The sequence below is a fragment of the Protopterus annectens genome, chromosome 9.part0 (genome assembly GCF_019279795.1).
Source record: "Protopterus annectens isolate FY-2018-M chromosome 9.part0, PAN1.0, whole genome shotgun sequence".
In the NCBI taxonomy this organism is placed as follows: domain Eukaryota; kingdom Metazoa; phylum Chordata; order Ceratodontiformes; family Protopteridae; genus Protopterus; species Protopterus annectens.
This window is the reverse complement of record NC_056743.1, coordinates 592,426,336-592,449,184: the sequence shown is the minus strand read 5'-3', so window position 1 is coordinate 592,449,184 and position 22,849 is coordinate 592,426,336. Positions and strand designations below refer to the sequence as shown.

General features: G+C 39.1%; 1 protein-coding gene across 2 annotated transcripts in view; it reads left to right on the top strand.

The window, feature by feature from the left end:
- Nucleotides 1–22,849, top strand: part of PPP2R2A (protein phosphatase 2 regulatory subunit Balpha) — a 1,574,838-nt gene that overhangs the window by 188,653 nt on the left and 1,363,336 nt on the right. Inside the window, exon 1 of one of the 2 annotated variants that reach the window (XM_044083140.1) lies at nucleotides 113–336. The exons of the other annotated variant lie outside the window; for it this stretch is intronic. Coding sequence (XP_043939075.1) covers nucleotides 330–336 — 7 coding nt within the window. The 5' untranslated portion in view covers nucleotides 113–329. Of the gene's footprint in view, nucleotides 1–112; nucleotides 337–22,849 lie in introns of those variants that run through there. 2 annotated transcript variants of the gene reach the window in all.

Below are 22,849 nucleotides of genomic sequence, written 5' to 3'. Positions count from 1 at the left end.
ACACGGACACATAAGTAACTGTATAGTATGTATCAACAGATGGTTCTGCGACTTTAAAGCATTGGGCGGGTAACGTACCACCCTTGACAGTCAGTGCCGCCCCGCATTACGTCATCGCCGGAAGAGTGTGCGCCATTTTGAAAACTTTCCCATCCATAACCGAGAAAGAGAGAAAGGGAGAGGGTGAGGCAGAAGTAAAACATCAAGGATTCCCTATCCATTATCGACCTTCATCCTTGTTCCTACTTAAGTATTCACGGTCCTAGAGACACCAAGTCATAAGGCCGCAATATTGCAGCATCTACCGGTATCACCATTTTAAATTCATTATGGCAGGTAAATTAATTTATATAAATATATATTTGCTGTCACTGATTCATAATTGTGCCCGTCCCTTTTTCCTTCATAGCTTTCGTGATGCATAAGAGTCAGCGGTGGTTAAGAGTTTATTTTTGGAGCAAAGGGGAGGGGGTTCTCATTTTGTGAGCATGACTGTATATTGCTGCTATCGTTCATCTGTATGTGCATTTTGTGTATATTTGTCATTGTAGTATTATTATTATTATTAACTGCCCTTGCATAGTCTTAAGTGGAGGCCTGTTTATTGATGAGTTCATTTTAGCAACATCTTTGTAATATTTTGTTGTTAGGTTTAGGTTTTACTTAACATCTGCAGGGAAAAAGAATGGGATGCTTTTAAAAGTCATTTATGTAGTCTTTCATGTGTAATCTGAGGGGGATAGTGACTGCAGCTAAGTTGCAGTAAAAGTCAGGAGTTGAGTGGCAGCTTTGCCTGGCTCCTGTCAGTACTGGGCATCTCTTATGAAGTGCATGTACGACTGACCGTCTAGATGTGGGTTATATTGAGCAATTTTAATTCATATTGCTGTCCTGAGTCTTGCACTGGGGAAGCTGTACATCATCTCATTTCCTTGTTCTGTGCAGCATTTTTTTTCCTCCCACTCTCTTGGTGGTATAATTCTTCTTTAATAATAAAAACTGCTTACCTTATTTACTCCTCTTTAGATTGTAGTGTGTTGGCTGATAGTGTTGACATTTTAATTTAATCACTGTTTTCTGTACTGCCAGGGATTTCAAAAGAGTTTAGTGTGTGACTGTTGTGCAGTCTTCTGAACTTGGAACTTAGTTCCCAAGAAGGTGTGGTGTGGCAGTTTAATGCCAGTAGGAAATGCATTGTGTGTGCTGACAACCAAGTTGGAGATGGCGAAGGGAAATATGTAATGTCTTCAAACTGATGTATTTCTAAATATGTAGGAAAGTTGGAATATGTTTTAATTCTCATTTTCTTTAATATAGTACTAATGAGAAATGAAGTAGACTCTTGATTGGGGGAAGGGAATGTTTGCAAATCGTACCATTTATATGTAATGCAAGTGTTTTCTGGTCCCTTAGTGCTTCACTTTTGATTGGCTTGGGAATAATGGTTAGAGCAAGATGGTTGTGTAGGAAATTGGTACTTTTCTTCCTAAGCCGTCATTTGAAGTGCACCTCAGCTGGCAAGTTATTCATGGTAGTTATAACATATGCATTGTAAGTGTATTTTCATAATTGCTAGTTTTATACTAAAATGTAGATACACTGTGTGGTCAGTAGGGTTTGCTTGTTCATCTGGACTACATGCTTCCTGACTACTGTCAAGATGATTGACAGCTGGTGTTGGATGCTAATTAGTCTGGCTTGTCAGTATAGAACTAAAATACATGTCAACAGAGTTCCCTTAGAAAATTGTTTACTTAACTGCATTATTTTATGCTGCATATATCCCTTTTGTCATCGTATAGGGAGGGTTTGTTTCTCTAGTACCAGTTGCAGGAAGCAGTTTGTTTTGTGGATTTTGTGAAGTACTGACGATTGTATCAAACAGAAGTGTTTCTTAATTTTTTATTTTTTTTTGCATCTCAAGTATTTTAAGAAATTGATGTGTTTTTTAGGAAAATCTAGAAAACTAATTTTTAAACTATGCAAGTCAGTGATGTTATGATGTTTGTAGCATTTGTTGGTCCTTTTTATTCCTCGTTAAAGTTGAAGTCCTGTTATTACTAAGTTTGATATGTGATGGTGGTGTTTTTTGTTGTCCTTTCATATTTTGTGTTTTTTAATGTAATATTTTATGTAGTTCAATCAGCAATTTGATTCATTTTTTGATGAACAAGCGGATTCATTTTCTGTGTGTGCATATATTTTATTTATATATATATATATATATATATATATATATATATATATATATATATATATATATATATATACTTGTGGTATTACAGCTTATTCTGCTGATACTGAATTTTACTCAAGACGTTCTGGATGTAACCACTTCATGTAAATTCTAGTATGAAGATGTATGCTGCTACATAATAAATAACTCAAAACAACATTCTTATTTCATAATTGTTTGCGGATGCATTGAACAGAGTTGGTAAATAGGAAATGGATACAAATCAAATACACAACCAAACATGAAAAATGGTTTTGTGCCCTCCTTATAGCTGGCAAAATGAAGGATTGTCTGCTTGTGGCACGTATTTGCTGGCCATTACCTATATAGTGGAGTAATGTGCTAACTTCGTATTGCATTTTTCTTATACCATGCACAGAAAATTGTTGCATATTGATTAAAATAAATTTGTTGAACGGTTCCTCATTAAAACTAAAGTCTGTTCGTTAGTAAGTTTTATTGGTGATGGCCATGTTTATGTTTAATGTGGTATGTGGAACACATTCATCCATCTGAATGTTTACTAATGTTGCTTTTCTTTCTTTCTCCTGATATAAACTTTATGGTAGTGAGACATCACCACATGGCAGGTTTATACTACATCTATAGTGAGGACTGCGATTGCAAACAATAAAACAGATGCTTCAAAGATTTTGACCTAGATGTGGTCTTATCCTCACAGTTGGTTAATTTTATGTTTCCTAGTGAGAAGATTAGAGCACTTGGGTTCATTATGATTGCTGTATGGGTGGGTGGGTGACATTGTTTGGGAAGGCTTCAGAAATAAATTATTTGAAGGTAGTCGTGGTTTGTCTAGTGTTTGTAGCATGTCTAAAGTAGCTTCCTTAACCATATCTGGCAGTATTGTGCCTCACATTGTTCAGTGTGCTTCTCTGTATGAGACCATATAGGTAGACAGAGTTTTACCATTTTGTGTGTTTAATTCCTATTGCTTCTTATACAAGTGCCACAGATTTCCATCACTGCTAGTATGTTTGCATAGTTATGCTGTTTGCAAATTGGTTAGCAGAGCTCTTTTTTTATTCTGTCAGTTTGTTGATTGGCGTTAGTCCCAGTGGAAGTACCCATATTGATTTATTTTTTTTTAATATTCTGGGAAACTAAGCAAATAGAGGAGGTTGCTTAACTGCTCTCTGGTGCATAGATTGGCACTGGTATGATATGTATATTTAAGGAGATGTTAGCAGATTGTCATCATAATCGTTGTGTTTTCGTGTGTCACATTACTGGTTTCCACTGGCTTTTGAATCCTGTTATTTATGAAAAATGTTTTATATAAATGTACAGGGTATAACAGACTATCATATCTGTCATTGCTGTAGAGTGTGCAGACTACTACTACGTCTGCATTGCCTAGCCATCTTTAGTCTTTGGAGCGATTCATAAATATTTTCTAATGAATTGCTGCTTATATTTTCCTAGTGCTAGTTGATTTCTGTTGCATCACACTAGACTTATCCGGATATCGTTGTTTGTCTAGTATGTAGAGCATCCATTTCTGTTTGTGTTGCATATGCGACTCACTTCATAATCTTGCTTCTTTAGCAAGTGCTGTCATTTTTTATACAGGTGCTGCTTTAGCAGTTGCAGGGACTTCATGTTCCCTTGGTATGTTTATTTGGTGTATTGTATAATATTAATTCTATTTCTGACTTGATCTGTAATATTACTATATTGCATAATTTTATCCTTTTTTGTATAGTTTTCACTTTTAAAAATGCTACTTATCATTTTATAACTGCTAAATGCACTGATCTTAGCTGGAAAACGTTCTGTGTAGTAAAATCCAGAGTAAGCATCTTACAGGTGGATAGTAATGGTGTCCATTGTATGGGCTGTTTAATTTAATGCTTCTTTATGAAAAAAGTTGTAATTAGCATCCACCTTGACTATAGTAGATGTTTGTCAGTGCACTGTTAGCTTTGTGGACTTTTGCATTCTTACTTACAAAAGTGTGTGTATGTGATGGAGGAGAGGATGGGAGACTGTACTGGCCATTTAACTTCTGATTGTGTCCACCCATGAGTGAAAGACTTGGTGACTGATGTTTGAGGTTCATAGGTAGGTACTAGGTGTATAGTCCAATAGACCATTGAGGGTCCTTGCCCAATTTCCCAGTTGCCCCAGAACAATGCCTGGTTAACTGATTTGCTGAGCGTCACACGAGGTAAATGATGGCTGAGGAGGTCAAACCTGGACTGCAGGAAGCAGCTTCCTGATATATCATAGCCTTAATCCTCTGTACTGCCATTGTAGTCTAGTAATGTGATGTATCATTGTTTGTGTGACTTGGGTGGAAGTACTTACCCTAGTAAACCAATTCCATTTCTGTATCTGTCTGAGTTAGGATTGAATGTGGTGTTAAAGGTATCTGCTAGTTAGAGATACTGTTTGTGTGATTAGAGGAGTAAATTGTAAATTTATCATCTAATAGTAACTGTTTCACCACTAATAAAGTGGTTTATGAATAGAAACAGAGTCTTTATTAAGGTCGCTAGATAAATGATGGGGTGTTGCATGTAACATGTAATTTGCCTACTTCTGATAGTTAAACCTGCTTTCCTTAGGTTGTGAGGTTTCTCAAAAATTAGTTCAGTCGCTGCTGTTACATTGCTGTCTTGATGTGTGCTGTTGAGAGAGATGTCTTCAGTATAGGTTGTCTTTTTTTAGTAGATCGTTGTAGGCAATACGTTTTACTTCTGTTGTCCCCATTGAAGTAGGGACTATGGGTACTAAGGAGTAGTACTTGAACTGGCCTGGATGATTGAACACTGGTTTGAGAGTTGCTAGCATGATATGTTAGGACTTCATTATCTTGGCATCATTTGTCTTTTTAGTTGATTCTAAATGCTGCCCTGAAAAGAAGGGCTGTGTTTTTTTTTTTTTTTTTTTTTTTTGCAGTGGAATGGATGAAGAAACTCTGATTTGTGCTAGACAGGCAAAGTCGTCTTGACCAGGATAACAGTGTTTTTAAAATAAAAATGCACTGCTAGTTGCTCTAACAAAACAGGGAGAATGTGCGAGCCCTGAATTCTGGAACTAGTGTTGGCTGCTGATACTGCAAAGTCTTCAAGTTGGCTTACTGACAATTTTTTTTTCTCTTGGCTTTGCCACCATTGGCAAGTTTTGATTGGCAATCTGGCTTATGGCAGGCTGGCTTGGCACCTGTTTGTCTTCCAATGTGAATAGGATTTTTCTGACTGCTGGAATGTCCATGCTATCAGCTAGTACCATATCAGAAAGAGAAATGTGCTATGGGCTGACCACAGTAGCAGCACTGAGTGCTTTGCACAGTTTTTGTCTGTAATAAGCAGGGTGGCGGAGTTTGGGGTCCTCAGTTCTCCAGTACTGTGACAAAAGACCTACAATCACTTGTTTCTTTCCTGATTACAGCAGCACAACCAGTGTAGGACTTGCTGGGGATAAAAGTAGATCTTCACTTTTTGGTGTTGTGTGTCCTGTTGAACTCGTGCTTCACTAATGTCAGTGTGCAGCACTGACATTGGGCTGCCAGGGTTGAAGAGATTGCATGATGCAAGGTTTTTGCCTTCACTGCTCCCACACTATTGAAATTCTGTACTTTATCGCATCTTATCAGGCTTCATTTTCAGAACTAATTGTCAAAAACAAGTGTTTTGATCAGGTCACGGGAAGAGATGTGCAGTTTTTGAGCTTAATTTGCCAATTGCTTGTTGCACTGTGTACATTTTTTTTGTATTCTTCTAATTTTCAGTCTAAAATTATAGTTTTACTTTTAATTTTAAGATTTTCATGTTTCATAATTTTGTCAGAACGTTTCTAGTCAAGTATCTATTTTTTGTTTTACATTTTAGATGTTTCCCTCTGTGTACTTTTAAGCACTGCTGAACTGTAATCCACATGCAATGTTTTCTCACTAAATGTAATGCTTTAACTAGATCAGTAGCACTGGCATGCTTGGCGTTTTCAGGAATAACTGATATGATCATTTCTGTGCACATTGTGTAATCCAGGACATTTAATGCAGTACTGTAACATCGTTTGCTGTTACAATAGGTAATGTGGTGCCTTAACAAAGCTAATACAACATTTAGCCAGCTACATGCTGTCAAGAAGAGCTAAAATATAAGCTGGAGTCTCCTAGTATGATTTTCTTAAGTGTGAAGAATATAGAACCGTGTTTGGATTTATAATTCTCTCTGGTTATTTTACGTGCTGTTGCATATAATGAGTTCACAGACTATTGGGGGAACTTTTCAAATATACAAAGCATGAAACTAACAGTTAAGATAAACGTGAGCATTTTCCCCTATGAACATGATTTAAACTTTAATGACAGAGCTTTGAAGTACTTTGGCAATAGAATTGCTTTTATTTATTTATAGGCATTTGTTTACCGAGAAAGTCCGGCTGAGCAGTGCTCTTTCTCAGCAGGGGCCCAGGAAGATTATCTTCATTATATAGACATCATGGCCATCATTTTGTATTGTATTGATCCTGAGAAGTTTTTAATTTGAATAACTGAAGTTCAGATGTCCTGGCTGTTCTGGAGCGTATTATTTATTTATTTATTTTTTGGGTGGGAGGGGTGCTGTTCTTCAGTCCGATGAAATGTTAAACCAAGGTACCTTCTGTTCGAGTTAGTGGTAGATCTGGTGGAAGTAAGATTCCAGGACAGTCATTGGAAAAAGTAGAGGATTTTTACTTTTATAAGATTTATAATTGTAATAATTTATTTTATTTTCACTATACAATATTGTCCACCTTCAGTAATGCTTCATAACTTTTCCGTAATTTCTTTAGTATTCCATTATTATACACAACTTTTCCACAAAATCTTTTCCATGTTACCTTCATACACCATAACTCTATCTTGTCCACCTCCTTTTATTTAGAAGGTATTTAGCCATTTGCATGACATAAAATTTGTTTCCTGTCCCTCACATCAGTAACATTATACAGTATACTCTCAGTTAACCGGAATTCAAGCAATCAGCAAAAAAAATAAAAATCTAAGAAATACAGTACAATTTTCGTGTGTTGCACTTTGTTTTCCCCACGCAGAAACATACCTTACGTTTTTAGTTTTAAAAAGGAAAATATGAATAAATTTCCTCTCCCCAACCTAAGAACAAGTTAAACCAAGCAAATACAGTATTAAGCCTATTTTAATAATCATTCTCAAGCAACCAGAAACTGCAGTTATTCGGCATCTACCAATTCCCATGGGTGCCGGTTAACTGAGACTTTACTGTACGTTCTTTGTGCAGTAGTCTTGTATTTCATTTCAGGCTATACTGAAGCTTTACAGTGAAAGAACATTGTATATTACGGAAGTCTCATCCTTCTCTGTTCTTTTGCATCTTTTTATCTATTTTTATTCAAAGGATCTGTTTTCTACTATTTGTATAAAAGTACCATACCATTGTCCATTATTGTATCTTTCCACAATAAAATGTGCTGTTATGCTCATACATTGTTGAATGTTTATCTGAGTTTACTTTTCTTGGCCAGCAAAGCTTCTATATATATTTTTTAAGTTTTGTTATTGGAGTATAAGTTCATCACTTTTTTGTCCATACAGTGTGTTTGGTAAGTCTATAAACACAGCAGGCTTCACCACTTCCATGTCATCTTTTTCTTCTCTATGCTATACCTCCCTTAACTGGATTTAAGTCACTCTCCAGAAGGTAACTGTTAAGTTTGCTCCTGTCTCCTTGTTAAAGGATGTACTAAGTAATACACTTCCCCATCTGCTTTATATGTTGTAATTTTTAATGTCAGTTTCCAAACTTTTCACCTGAAACGTCTCAGCCTGTTATGTAAACTGATTTCTTTCTTACTGTTACTTCAAATTCTTTTACTCTACAATCCAAAACTACCATCTTTAGTAATCCCTTTTTAAATCAGTATGGTTAATAACAGATTATCTTTCAATATCGCTACATTGTCACTTGGGTAGATTTCATAACTTAGCACGTACACTATCCCAGCTTCCCACTCTCATGTACTCAAAAAAATTCACGTGCTACGTCTGCATGTATAACTAAGCGAAACAAAATAAGGCTTAATACAGCCCTTCCTCACCTTACTTCTTGCATTGCATGTTGTCAAACCCATGGATTTACAATAGATATTGGACTAGTTCCAGATTTTTCATACTCGTTATTAAACCTCCACTAAAAGGCCCATGTTTCGAATGTGGATCACATTATCAAAAGCTTTAGAAATATCCCCTATAGTCAATTTTTATTCATCATACTTTTCTGTATTTCAGGTGTTACTTCATTTATAAAATATCAATAATATCTGTAGCTAATTATTTTCCATCTCTACACTACCTTTCTCATAAACTATGTTGAGACTCTCAACGTTAACACCTTTGTCAGAATATTTTTATATTCAATATTTCAATGAGACAAAGCCGTTTCACTTCTTTAAGTCCCCTTTATTCTCCTTTTTACAGGTAAACTTGTAATATAATAAAAACATGTAGCTGTACCTTTTGAGCTGATCATTGTTCCTGCCCCCCCCCCCCCCCCCAACAAGCATAGTTGCCTTTCAAGTATAATTTATAAAATGTAGCCCTGGGGATGTGTAGACCCTTTTCAGAAAATGTGATGAATGTATATCTGCAGTAGTGTTTTTTCTATTGCCTGATAACTTGGCCTTTCACTGTTTTAAATCCTTTCCTTCACGTATTGCAGACTACCGTTTCTGTACGTTTAATCTTCATTTTATTTTAAGTCTGACTCTGCCACCTTTTAATATTTCTAGACTGTTCTTGCTAGTTAAATCCTTACTTTTCAGCAATTAACTGATGGTGATCTGAATATTAACAAATACACTTCAGATAATTCTTATTTTTCTTTCTCTATTTTGCTAGCATATATATAAATTATATTGCATAATCTATGCATCCCCATCTAAACACAATTACATGTTAACAATTTTGCATCTGCACTGTAGTGATACTCTAGATAATTCACCTGTTCTTACCAGGAAATAGAATTGTCTTCCCTCTTAAGTCACAAAAGACCTTGGTTGCTTTTCCCCAGCTTGATCCTGTTTTAATTCTGTGCTGCTGAAAAATAAGTTTAACACTTTGAAGAAAATGTACTTTGCGTTTTTTTTTTTTTTTGTAAGCCACAGTAAAAACTGTTAAACTTACAGCATTCTTAATACTGTTTATATTGAAACTGTGCAAAGCAAAAATAAGGTGGGATACTATTTTACCTTGTATGGGTTTTTTTTTGCCCCTTCTGTTAGATCAGTCATCCCTTTGTATTGCTTTTAAATGTGCAGATTGATTCTGATCTCATTTCCAGCAGCCTGTTCATAGGGGAATACTAGGCTAACTCCTGGAAGGGCTATTTTAAGCTTGGCTAATAACCTGAGGTTAGAATCAAACCCTATATCTTGCGTTTATGTGGTGAAGACCTTAATCATTATGCCAAACCAATCCCCTGTATATACTCACTGTCTCCATTTCCTTAGCCACTTTCCACAGTAACCCCACTGTCTTGAATTTCTGGACCCTTTTCAGTTTCATAAGTGTGCTCTACTATCTGTCTGGCTCTCTACATTCACACTAGATGGGAAAATATAGCAAAAGAATGTTGATTACTGAGGAGATGTATGGAAGATGTGTATTCAGTAGTAGAACGTAGGTCAACATTTACATATTTTCCAAGGTAATCTGACTAGACTAGATAGCAGAAATTATTTCATTGGAGCATCTGTGTATAATTGGATGCAAGTCAAAAGGAGGTTTTTTTTTGTTTGTTTGTTTTTTTTTTAATTATTTTAAACCATACACCATTTTTTTTAACAGTGTAAAGATGCAGGATGGCTAAATAGAAATACAGTAAACTCTCAATTAACTGGAACTCAAGCAACCAGCAAAAAAATCTACTAATCCCCATGGGTGCCGGTTAACTTAGAGTTTAATGTAAGATAATGACTCTTTTTAGGTAAATATACTCGTTAGAGGAATTTGAGGAGTGGGTCGTGGAAATTGAGTGTTATTAGGGAAGATAGAAATTTCTTCAGAAGGATTATCTAGTGAGTGGGGTAAAAATGGAGTTTAAAAGTAGGATTGAAATAAAATATGGGAGAGTGGTAATTATTTAGAGTGGGTGACAAAGGTGAAATATTGCATAATAAGGGGTATTTCGCAGAATAAGAAGTGAGGCAAAAAGTAAACGGGGTGGTCGCCAAAATTAGGAGCTTATAAGAAAAATGGCCAGAGATCCTAAAGGGGTATTAGAGATATATTGGGCATTTTATGCACATTTGTGTAAAACAGAGGGGATCAGCAGTTAACAGTTAAGATATAGATAGAGGAGGTAAAAAATGTGATGTATAATGGACTATGAAGTCTCAAACGTCTAAAGGAATAACGCCTCTTCCTGAACTTGGAGGAAGGCTTTTTAAGAGTCCTTTTAAAAGGAAAGGGAAGCACCAGCATCTTGGAATTTAAAGACCCTTCAGATCCAGCTTCATGTAGACCAAGTTCAGTTTTCCACCATGATTATGTAAAGTGTCTATCTTTACTAGTTAAGAAAATGACAAAGGTGTTGTCAGAAATGATGGGTATGAAACAGTGTGGATGGGGAGGCAAATATCTGGCATTACTAAAACATTAATTAAATTATCTAGAGAGAGGCAGGATGGTATGAAAATACCACTATTACTGTTGGGTTTTGACACATAGAAAGCTTTCAGTAGAGTTAGCAGTGATGTTATGAATGACAAAGGAAGCGTTTGCATTCTCTGATAACTAGGAGAGTATATGAAGGAGCAGGGGCAAGAATTTTAAGGTGGGAGGATTCCTATCCAACAAAATGTGTTTGAACAGATGAATCGGATAGGAGTGTCCTCTTTCCTATTGTTGTTTGCTTTACAATTAGAGCCGCTGACAAAGAAAAGAAAGGGATCAAATTCAAGTATCTCATTAGTATGATGGTCAAAAAATAGTTTATTTGCAAATATTATTTTGTACTTTAGATAAATCCAGAGTAGGACATTTCAGTGTTGTGGAACAGTTTGAGACAGTTTCAAGAGTTTTCATGATGTAAAATTTAGTGAAACTATAATAAAGGCTATAGCAGTAAGGTATGTACTCGCACATGAACTGGTTTAGCAATGCCAGTATTTATGGAGACAGAAAAGGTACATCCTTGCTATTGCAAACCCAGGTTTCAGTCCCTACCCATAAATAATAATTCCTGTTAATTTGGGGGTAATATTGAGATTTTTCTTAAGATCCCGAATAGCAGCTTTTGTTGGAACATGACAACGTAATCTCTTCTGTCACTTTTGGAGCCCCTCTAGCAATCAGTATTATTATTGCCCATTTTCTGTGTCCCTCATAATCTGCTGAATGTCCATCCTGAAATCCTTTGTCAAATTCACATGCTAATTTCTACCCGAATGTATCCCCAACAGTATTACCATTTACATTGTTAGTATTAAAAAATGTGTACGCTGATTAGTCAACCCAACCAGTGTGGCCGTTGCAAATTGAGCATATACCAGTCGAAAAATACCATGGAGTGGCCAGATTTTTTTTATCTGTTGGTCAGTGGGTATAAAGAGTTTACACACCCCCTATTAAAATGCCAGGTTTTTGTGATATACGAGAGAGACCACAATAAATGATTTCAAAAGTTTCCCCACCTTTAATGTGACATATAACCTGTAAAATTCAATTGAAAAATCTGTTGGGGGGGGGGGGATGAAAAATCTACAATACGCTGGTTGATAATACGCTGGTTGATAAGTATGCACACCCTTAAACTAATACTTTGTTGAAGCACCTTTTGATTTAATTATAGCATTCGGTCTTCTTGGGTAGGAGTCATCTTGACTTGGCAATATTTGCCCACTCTTCCTTGCAAAAGCGCTCCAAATCTGTCCGATTGCAAGGGTATCTCTTGTGCATAGCCCTCTTCGGGTCACCCCACAGATTTTCTATTGGATTTAGGTCTGGGCTCTGCTGGGCCATTCCAAACCTTAAATGTTAAGTTGTCTATCTCGCCTTCATTCTTGCTGGATGGGTTCGGAGCCGACCTCGGCTCCGACTCGGCCACTCTAAAAGCTCGAGAGTTGGTTCCACCGGCTCGAGGCTCCCCTTATATCCCACAATGCTAGGCGAGAGTTACCTCAGATCTCGTTTGCCGCTACAGCTTCGAGGTTGGTTGTTTCTACCGGTTCCTGGTGAGTGTTAATTTTTCTTGTAAAAATTACTCTTTAAAACCCCTTTTAAGTTAATATTCTTTCTTAGTTAGTGTAGATTAGAAAACTTTATTCCCGACCCTAAATTTTTCCGTTTTCTTTCCCAAAGAACCTTTGGTTCTTCCATTGGGCCCTTAGGCCTTCCCTTCCCTAGTGGAGTGTTTGTGTTTCTTGTAGTTTATTCTAGTTTAGTGTACTTTAAATACTAGTATTACTACTAAATTTATTGTGTTTTCCTGACAGGGTTTAACTTGTGTGTTTGGGTGAGTGTTTGTGTACACCTGTCAGTCAAAAAAATGTCTAAAGAAGCAAAGGTCTCAGGATTCAAGAAGTGTGATGCGTGCTGTCAGAAAATGTCTCTGACAGACGCTCACACTTCTTGTGTCTATTGTCTGGGGCCTTTGCACCTGCAGGACTCCTGTGCTGTGTGCCATGGCTTCAGCCCCAGGGTCCTGCAGGAAAGAAAAAACAAATTAATTCTTAGAGGCTTACTGAAGCCAGAGGATTCCCTGTCAGTTTCAACAGGGAAGCCCTCTAAGGCATCGAGGTCTTCGGCTCCGGCTTCTGAGCCGAGACCTCAGGTTGCTCAACCTTTGCCTTTATCGGCTCCGGCTGGAGCCGATAAGTCTCAGTCCACAGTTTCTGTGGCTCCTCGCTCCGCCGGAGCCGAGGTTATTGAGGTTCCGTGTCGGCTCCGACCAGACCTTCGGAGCCGACAACTAGGAAGAGGTCTGGGTCACCATCTCTTGGCTCCGTTCATTCGGCTCCAGGATCTCCCCTGCTGTCTGAACGGAGCCAAAGGTCTCATTCCTCTAGGTCATCGAGGCTGTCCGATCATGACCTTCAGAGGGTAGTGAGTCGACTACTTAAGTCCGAGGCACTAGCCCAGATGCTTCAGAGCCCGACTCATCAGTCGATGCCTGCCCCGGTCCATCAACATTTTCTTCCTTCGACTCTCTTGAGTTCGGAGCCGGGTCGCGTCGGAACCGAGACTGTGATTACTTCGGAGCCGAGACAATTGTCTTCGGCACCGTCGTCGGCTCCGTTTTCTTCTTTGGAAGAATCTCGGCGCCGGACTTCCCTCGTCGGCTCCGAGGGGGTGAGTGGCATCGGACCCTTGTCCGACCCCCCTCTCCCTCTCGGGGCTTCGGCGCTGGTGAGTTCGGCTCCGACATCGGCCTCGGAGCCATCACTGTCGGTGCCGAGGGGGGTTCTTAGCTCCTCGGAGCGGGGACCTCTGGCTCTGCCTGACAGGGGCGCATTCGAGGTCATGCGGAGTGTGTTAGAGCCTGGCTCTACTCCACAGTCGGCTCCGTCCGCCCCTCCCTCTATGCTGCCTCAGGGTAAGTCGACTCACTCCCTCATCCCGGACCGCAGAGAGCCAGCTCCTCATAAGCCCCCTGTGGGGATTTCATCCTCTTCCGAGGCCTCTCCTGATTTGGCAGAAGAGCCCCCTCGGAAGAGGAAGTGCAAGAGGAAACACATTGACTCACCTGAGTCTATCACGTCAGACACAGATTTGAATGATTCTGAGGGTTCCCCCCGTTCCCCTTCTGAAGATGTCTCATTTGCAGACATTCTGGAGATCCTGAAACAGAGGGGAAATTGGCCAGCCCTCAACCCTTCGGAGGACGAATCGGTGTATCTTGAGGCGTTTGGCTCTCGTCCTTCCACCTCCTGGGTGTCCCCTCCCTTCGACCCCCTCATGCAGGTGGTTGCTAAGAAGGCATGGACGGCTCCTGATTCAGTGGACCCCACTCCCTGGAGACCCTCTAAGTTCATCACAGCTCCATCAGACAAGCAATTTTTATCAAAAGGAGTTTCTGTGGATGCTATGGTGGTAGCTGCTGCCACAAAGAAGGAACTGGCTGATCCTTCAGTACCTGTCCATCCACCTAACAAGGAATCTAGGTCCATGGATAGGTACGGAAGCGGATGTTCTCCTCAGCGACATTTACCATGCGTCGCTGAACTACCTGTGCCATTTCACTGCCTTCAAAGGGACTTGATCAAGGAAGCGAGTGAAATGTTAAGGATCCTACAGCTGCGGGTTTCCAAGACAAGATGAACACGCAGCTGGCTACCCTTAATTCCATATCCAACTCCTCCATGCGCCTCCTCACTTACGCGGCCGATGGAGCGAGCAGAGCCGCAGGGACAGGTGTAGCCTTACGTAGGCACGCCTGGATGCGGCTATGCAATTTTGCGGACCCTTTCAAGACGTCTTTCACGAACTCCCCTTTTGATGGATCATCTCTCTTTGGTCCTCAAGTGAAAGAAACCCTGACTAGGTGCGAGACTGATGGCAAGACCCTTTCTGCCGCCGGAGTCCGTTTTTCGACTCCTTCCAGGCCTTACCCCAAAGGCCAGAAGGGTGGAAAGATGTGGTTCCGTAAACAATCTCAAGGGACTTCGCCTGACGCACAGAGTCGTTTTCCTACCAAAGGCAGAGGTGGGAATAACAATGGTAGACGTCGCCCTAGGGGCAGGGGGGGTCCGCAGAACCAGGGCAATCGGGAAGCCTTCCCTGACAAGCCCTTTCAGCATCCCTGAGGTGTTGCCCGACTGCCCATCTCCGAGGGGAGACGGAGGAAGATTGTCACTGTACCCAGAAGCCTGGCTATCCCTGACTCAAGACAAATGGGTACAGTCCATCATTTCGAAGGCTATTCTATCCCCTTTCTTCGCTTTCCAAATCAGTCAAAAATCCCTTCCAGATGTTCCACCGCTCAAAGGGATATAGCAGCTTAGGAAATTGCAAAACTGCTTACAAAAAGAGCCATTCAGTTAGTGCCAGCGGACCAACAAGGATCCGAATCTACTCAAGGCTCTTTTTAGTTCCAAAGAAAACAGGGGACTGGAGACCGATTTTGGATCTCAGTGTCTTGAACAAATCAGTCAAGAAAACAAGATTTCGGATGGTCACGCTGCAATCCATTCTTCCCTTTTGGGCAAAGGAAACTGGATGTGCTCTATAGACCTTCGGGATGCGTACTATCACATAAAATTGAACAGACGCTCCAGAAGATTCCTCCGCTTCAGGCTGGGAACCAGTCATTTTCAGTTCAGGGCCCTGCCCTTTGGTCTCACCACTGCCCCGGTGTTTACCAAATGCATGGCAGTGGTAGCTTCTCACCTGAGACGACAAGGATTCCAGGTGTTTCCATATTTGGACGACTGGCTTCTCACAGCTCCCACCAAGCATCTCCTTCTGATGGCCAGAGATTATACTTTTCGCGTTTGTCAAAAACTGGGTATTTCAATAAATTGCGAAAAGTCTGTTTTGTCGCTTGTCGCACTATTACCTACATAGGCGCAAATCTAGATACTATAAACATGTCTGCAAGGCTAACTCACCAAAGGATCTCAGACATTCACAAATTGGTGTCACTTCTTCTCAACAACAACAGAGTCAAAGCCAGGTTAGTTCTAAAGGTGTTGGGAATCATGGCAGCGCCATACCTCTCCTTCCATTGGCCAGATACCACATGCGGATCCTTCAGTGGATGCTTTTACTCAATGGTCATACCAGGAACTTCCAATGTCTCACACCATTATGATCACGCAAGCGTGCAAAAGCATCTCATGTGGTGGATGTCTTCCCCAGCTCCTGTCGGAAGACCATTTGTTCCACCTCCTCCGGTTGCTACTCTGACAACGGATGCCTCCCTGATCGGGTGGGGGGGGCATTATCAGGGCAGGACAGTCCAGGGCACATGGCAACCAAACAAATGCCACTTGCACATAAATGTTCTGGAGATGAGAGCAGTGCTTTTAGCGTTGCAAGCCCTTCAAGACTCTCTTCCCTTGGGAACAATTGCAATCCAGACAGACAATATGTCTGTAGTGTGGTACATCAACAAACAAGGCGGAACCAGATCATACCCCCTGTGTCGAGAAGCACTCAGACTGTGGCAATGGGTGATTTCTTCTCAGCGTTTTCTGATAGCAACGCACATCTCCGGGAAGTCCAATCACATTGCGGACAAGTTGAGCAGAGCTATACTCATGCCTCACGAGTGGTCTCTGAAAGACTCTGTAGTGAGAGAAATTTTTCTCAAGTGGGGTCAGCCTTGCTGCGATCTTTTTGCTACTGCCCAAAACAGCAAGTGCAGAGAATATTTCACTCTATTCCCTTTACCAGGCCAACCCAGCAGAGACGCTCTAGTCCAAGTTTGGCCCCGGGGACTTCTGTATGCATTTCCTCCTTTCCCACTGATCTCTCAAGTAATACAGAAAGCTATCGCTCAGAAGGCCTCATTGATCCTCATTGCTCCTTACTGGCCTCGACAAGTGTGGTTCCCCTTTCTACATCGATTTCTTTTGGAGCGACCGTGGAATCTGGACCTAGTTCCAGATCTTTTGATCCATCAGTCGGGTCAGTTTCATCGCTCCCTCCGTCTCTGAACCTCACTGCTTGGTTCCTCCAGTTCCAACCGTAGCCAGGCTTCCTCAATTATCTCACTCTGTTAGAGATATATTGATAGCTTCCCATAAATCTTCCACTCGAAAGATTTATTTGAGTAAGTGGAAACGCTTCTCATATTGGGCACAAGGAAAGGACATAGATCCTTTCACCGCTTCCATCCAACTAGTCCTTGATTTTCTAGCTGAACTCTTCCATGCAGGTTCATCTCCATCTACACTTAAGGTTCAATTGGCAGCTATTTCTAACTTCCATGTGGGTATTTCTGAATCTGCCCTAATGTCCCACAAACTTTGCAAAGCCTTTTTGAAAGGAGTTTTTCTTCTCAGACCTCCTATAAGAAATCCTCCATCTCCTTGGGACCTAAATTTAGTTCTTGCTTCTTTGATTCTTTCCCCTTTCGAACCTGCAGCTTCATGTTCCTTAACATCATGGAAAACTCTCTTTCTGGTGGCTATTACATCAGCTAGAAGAGTTTCAGAACTTCAAGCACTCAGTTGTCGTCCTCCTTATCTTTTGTTTCATAAGGACAGAGTATCCTTACGAACTAACCCGTCCTTTTTGCCTAAGGTGGTTTCAACATCAAATCTAAACCAAAGCATTGACCTCCCTGTCTTTTTTCCAGAGTATTCCAATAGGTCTGAACAAAAATTACACTGCCTGGATGTTCATCGTCAATTAAGGTACTACTTGGATAGAACAAAACAATTCAGAAAATCTGATCAGCTGTTTGTCTCCTATGCGGAAAGCAGAAAGGGACTTTCAGTTTCAAAGGTATCATTATCCAGATGGCTAACATCTTTGATTTCCCTGGTATATGAAATTAGACAACAAAATTGCCTAATAAACCTAAAGCCCATTCCACCAGAGCTTTGGCTACTTCTTTAGCCTTCCAAGACAGACTGCCTATTGACACCATTTGTGCAGCGGCTACTTGGGCTACTCCTCACACTTTTATTTCTCATTATAAGTTGGATTTAGCTTCTAGGCATAGAGCTAACTTTGGTTCCACTGTTCTTAGGAGTCTGTTCCGTTAGGCCACCCGGGACAAGGTGCTAGGGACGCGGTCCCATCCAGCAAGAATGAAGGCGAGATAGACAACTTAACATATAGAAGTTATGTTCTTACCATAACGTTCCATGTTAGTTGTCTTCTTCTCGCCTTCTTCTTCCCCACCCTCCTTCCCCTGGCCTGGACAGACCTAGAGGAGTTGTGATCGTGACCTCTCTTTCTACCACCTCTTTCTTAGTCATATGCTATTATGCATATTTCTTGGTTCAGGATGTAGGTCACCCTTCTTTCTTCCTGTTAGAGGTGGATTCTGTTTTACAGTTATACTGTTACTGTTATAAGCTGGGGTTAGCTTACAAACGAGATCCGAGGTAACTCTCGCCTAGCATTGTGGGATATAAGGGGAGCCTCGAGCCGGTGGAACCAACTCTCGAGCTTTTAGAGTGGCCGAGTCGGAGCCGAGGTCGGCTCCGAACCCATCCAGCAAGAAGAAGGCGAGAAGAAGACAACTAACATGGAACGTTATGGTAAGAACATAACTTCTATTTTTCTTCTGGTGAAGCCATTCTTTTGTTGATCTGAATGTATGCTTGGGGTCATTGTTGTGTTTTTAAAGGTTCAATTTCTCTTCTTCAGCTTTCTAGCAGACACCTGAAGGTTTTGGACCAAAAGTGACTGGTATTTGGAACTGTTCATAATTTCCTTCACCTTGACTAAAGCCCCAATTCCAGCTGAAGCAAAGCACCCCCAAAGCATGATACTGCCACCACAGACCATAACACATTTTCCCACATGCATTTGGGAGACTTGATGTATTGTTTTGTAAATTTTAGCCGGGGCTGGATGTTTCTGTGTAAGAAAAGACTTCCGTCTTGCAATCCTGCCCCATAGTCCAGACATATGGAGAATACGGGAGATTGTTGTCGCATGTAGTACACAACCAGTACTTGCCAGACATTCCTGCAGCTCCTTCAGTGTTGCTGTAGGTCTCTTGGCAGCCTCCCTGACCAGTTTTCATCTTGTCTTTTCATCAATTTTGGAGGGACGTCCAGTTCTTTGCAACGTCACTGTTGTCTCATATTTTCTCCCCTTTTTTTGTTATAAACATTTTTATCGATAATATTATTATAAAGAAAAAATGAACTTTTACAATAGATAAAAAAAAACAGAATGTAATTGAATAAAAACAAATCAAGAAAAACTATTTACAGCAATGTTCACTATATTACAGATCAATGTCATTAATAAGTTAAGCTGATTTCTCTAATCCATGTATATATTTTTATTGATTATAAGAAGTTGTATACCTAGGAGATCTAAGTTTTTTATAGTTAACATTTCTTACTTGGATATTTCCAAGAGAAGATCTTTAAATTATTGTAATGAAAGTATAATTGGAGATTTCCAATTATTTGTAATTGTTTTTCTGGCAATGGATAAAATAGACCAAATAACAGAATATATCTTTTAATACATTCTGGAACTGGTGCATTAAATAAGACAAGTGATTTAGTGAGTAGGAAATTATCCTTAAAGATTGCTTGTAAAAAAAAAAAATATTAACTTCTTCCCAAAAGTTCTTTTAGAAGTAAGCAATCATAAATTATGAGAGACCAGTCTGCATTCATTACAATATTACATCTCCAGCATGCAACATTTTTTTTTGTTATTATACTCATGTTATAGGACATGAGAAATGATTTGTGTAGAAATCTCCAGGTAAAAATTCTCCATTTAAGTGAAGAAGTAGTTTTACTAGCTGATATAAGAATAATAGCCTTCTCTGTCTCTGAAGGAGAATAATTATTAATAACAGAAAAAGATTTCCAATAATTTTCTGTGTGTGTATCCAAATCAGATTTAATTGCCGTATAAATAAATGCAAGCTGTTTTTGACTGGTAGATTTATGTTGTGAGAATAAAATCAAATATTTAATAAGTTTAGGTATTGCTGTGTACTGCGGTGGTGGTGCTGCGGTAGCGTTGTCGCCTCAGACGTTGCCCGTCGATTCTCAGAGCGTCTTCTGCGTGGCGACATGCGTGAATGGGCGTTCCTTCGTTGAAGGTTGTGCATTAGGCCCGGCAAGCCAGTACATAAACATCTACCGCCAATCATTAGCGGACCGGAGTTCCGCTGTGGCGACCCCTAACCGGGAAAAGCCGAAAGACACAAACAATAAGTTTAGGTATTGATTTTTTGATACTTAAAGGAATTAAATCGAGTTTGTCCAAAATGTATTTTGTGGCTTCTTGCAGATCTAGCCATAATAGTGGATTAATGTTGTATTCATCCATAAGTATGTTAATAGTTTTCACTTCATTATTATTCATCATTTGATGCCAGAATATTAAATGTTTTTGTTTAAATAGAAACATTTTGGAACAATTTGTAGAGAATGATTCCTTGTGTTTGAGCAATGGGGAAAATGAGGAACAACCATTTTTCATATTCTTTAAACCTTAATATAAAATTTTTAAAAGATTTTAAAATTAGATTAATATAACTAGATTTAAATGATTGTGAGGAATAGTTAGTATAATACTCTTTTAAATTCCATAGGAATTAATTTTTTTACAAAAGTTGATAGTTGAACGCTGTCATTGTTTTGGGTTTTGAGATAATATCTCTTTCAATTTAGCTGAATATTCCTCATCTATAAGATAAGAGATTGTCTGGTAAGGCTGTACCTCCATTTTCCCATCTATGGGTATGAAAGGTTAAAGCTATCCTAGGTCTAATGGGATGCCATAAGAATTTTTTGATCATTTTATTAAACTTTTTAATTTATTATAAAGGGAGGGGGGTATAGAAATAGATTGTATATAATAATTTAGGGAGTAATATCTTAATAATCGAAGTTTTTCATCCATTGAAAATATAATTTTGTTCCATTTATTTACTAAATGTTCAATAGTAGTTAAGCTTTTATTGTAATTTATTTGCAGTATATCTTTAATATTAGTGGTGAAAATTATTCCTAAATATGTTATTTGATTAGAATGGGTTATACATTTTTTGTATTCGTCCTGTATAGCATGATTTTTTAAGCCAATTAAAAGAATGTTCCTTTTGTTATTAAAGAAAAGGCCTGAATGTTTTTGAAATAAATTTATGTTTTGAAATAGTTCTTGTAGTCTCGGATTATTATTCCCAAGAGTAATTAATATATCATCTACAAATAATTGGATTTTGGATGTTTCATTGGGCCCTAGACTAAAACCATGCATATTTTTATGGTCTCTTATTAGATTTGCCCATGGTTCAATAATTTAATGCAAGCAAAAGAGGAGATAAAGGGCACCCTTGTTTTGTACCTTCAACAATAGGTATATTAGAGGACACATTGAGCCAATTTTAATATATGCTTGACTACCACTATATAATTGAGTGATTTAAATTTATTAGAGAAATTTAGTTCTTAAAGTAAAATGAATAAATATTCCCAATTAATAGAATCAACTGCACAGTTTACATCTAGGGTAACTAGAGTTAGTTTACTTCTACAATTTTTTATTGATTCAATTAATGTAATAATTCTCTTAATATTATCCATAAGATGTTCTATTTATTTTAAAACCTGTTTGGTCCTGATGAACTAAGTTATGTAAAAATTGTTTAAGTCTATATTTTCTCCACTTTTTGATGACTGTCTTCACTGTGTTCCATGGTATATCTAATGCTGTGGACACTTTTTTGTACCTTTTTACTGACTGATACCTTTCAACAATGAGATCCCTTTGATGCTTTGTAAGCTCTCTGCGAACCATGGCTTTTGCTGTAGCAGGCAACTCAGTAAATGTTAAGAAAATCCTACTAGGACAAATGAACTTTATTAGGGGTTAATCAGAGTCTCTCTAATTGATGGCAGGTGTGTACCCTAGAAGACTGAATGCTGTAATTAAATCAAAATGTGCTTCAACAAAGTATTAGTTTAAGGGTGTGCACATGCAACAAAGTATTAGTTTAAGGGTGTGCACACTTATGCAACCAGCATATTGTACGTTTTCTATATTTTTTTGTCTTTCGGCTTTTCCCGGTTAGTGGTCGCCACAGCGGAACTCCGGTCCGCTAATGATTGGCAGTAGACTTTCACTTGCTGGCTTGCCGGGCCTAACACACAACCTTCAACGAAGGAACGCCCATTCACTCATGTCGACACACACAAGACGCTGTAACTGAGAATTGAACGGGCAACGTCTAACTAATTTTTTAAAATATTTTTTCCCCTAACAAGTCTGTCTTTTTTCACTTTAATTGTACTGGTTATAGGTCACATTAAAGGTGGGAAAAGTTTTGAATTGATTTATTGTGGTCTCATTTTTTTATATCACAAAACCCTGACATTTTAACAGGGGTGTGTAAACTTTCTATATCCACTGTATATGGCACAGAGACATTAGGCTCAACTTTTTCAGATCTTCATTCTAAAATAATATGAATAATATACTTTTTCCCACCCAGTCCCCAGCAGGCCAAGATAACATTGCATTGAATTTAACTTGCATCTCTTTGGCCTTTTCTTATTGCAGTGTAAAGCTGGAGTATTTTACATCTAAGTAAAAGTGCTTGATTGCTTTAATATGTACAGCAGTCAATGCTAACATGTCCCCCTCATCATAGTTAAAATTCCCCTTACTGCTTATTACATAAAACAGGTAACATGGAATTTAAATCATGATTTTTTTAGACCTTGGCAAAAGTGTTTAACTTGGGGCACTGAAGGGAATGAAAAACTATTAGTCAACATAGTTAGTGTCTTGATTGCTTTTTCTTGCACAGCTGCATTTCACATATGCTTGGTTACTATATCCAGTGGGATTGGTGCTTAAGTCTGTCATTCGGTAATTTCAGTGTTGCTGCTGATTTTCTGATCATTTCCGTGTCGCAGCACTAGTCTGTAATTCAGGTCCAAGCTGCTCCTGATTCTTCTAGTCCG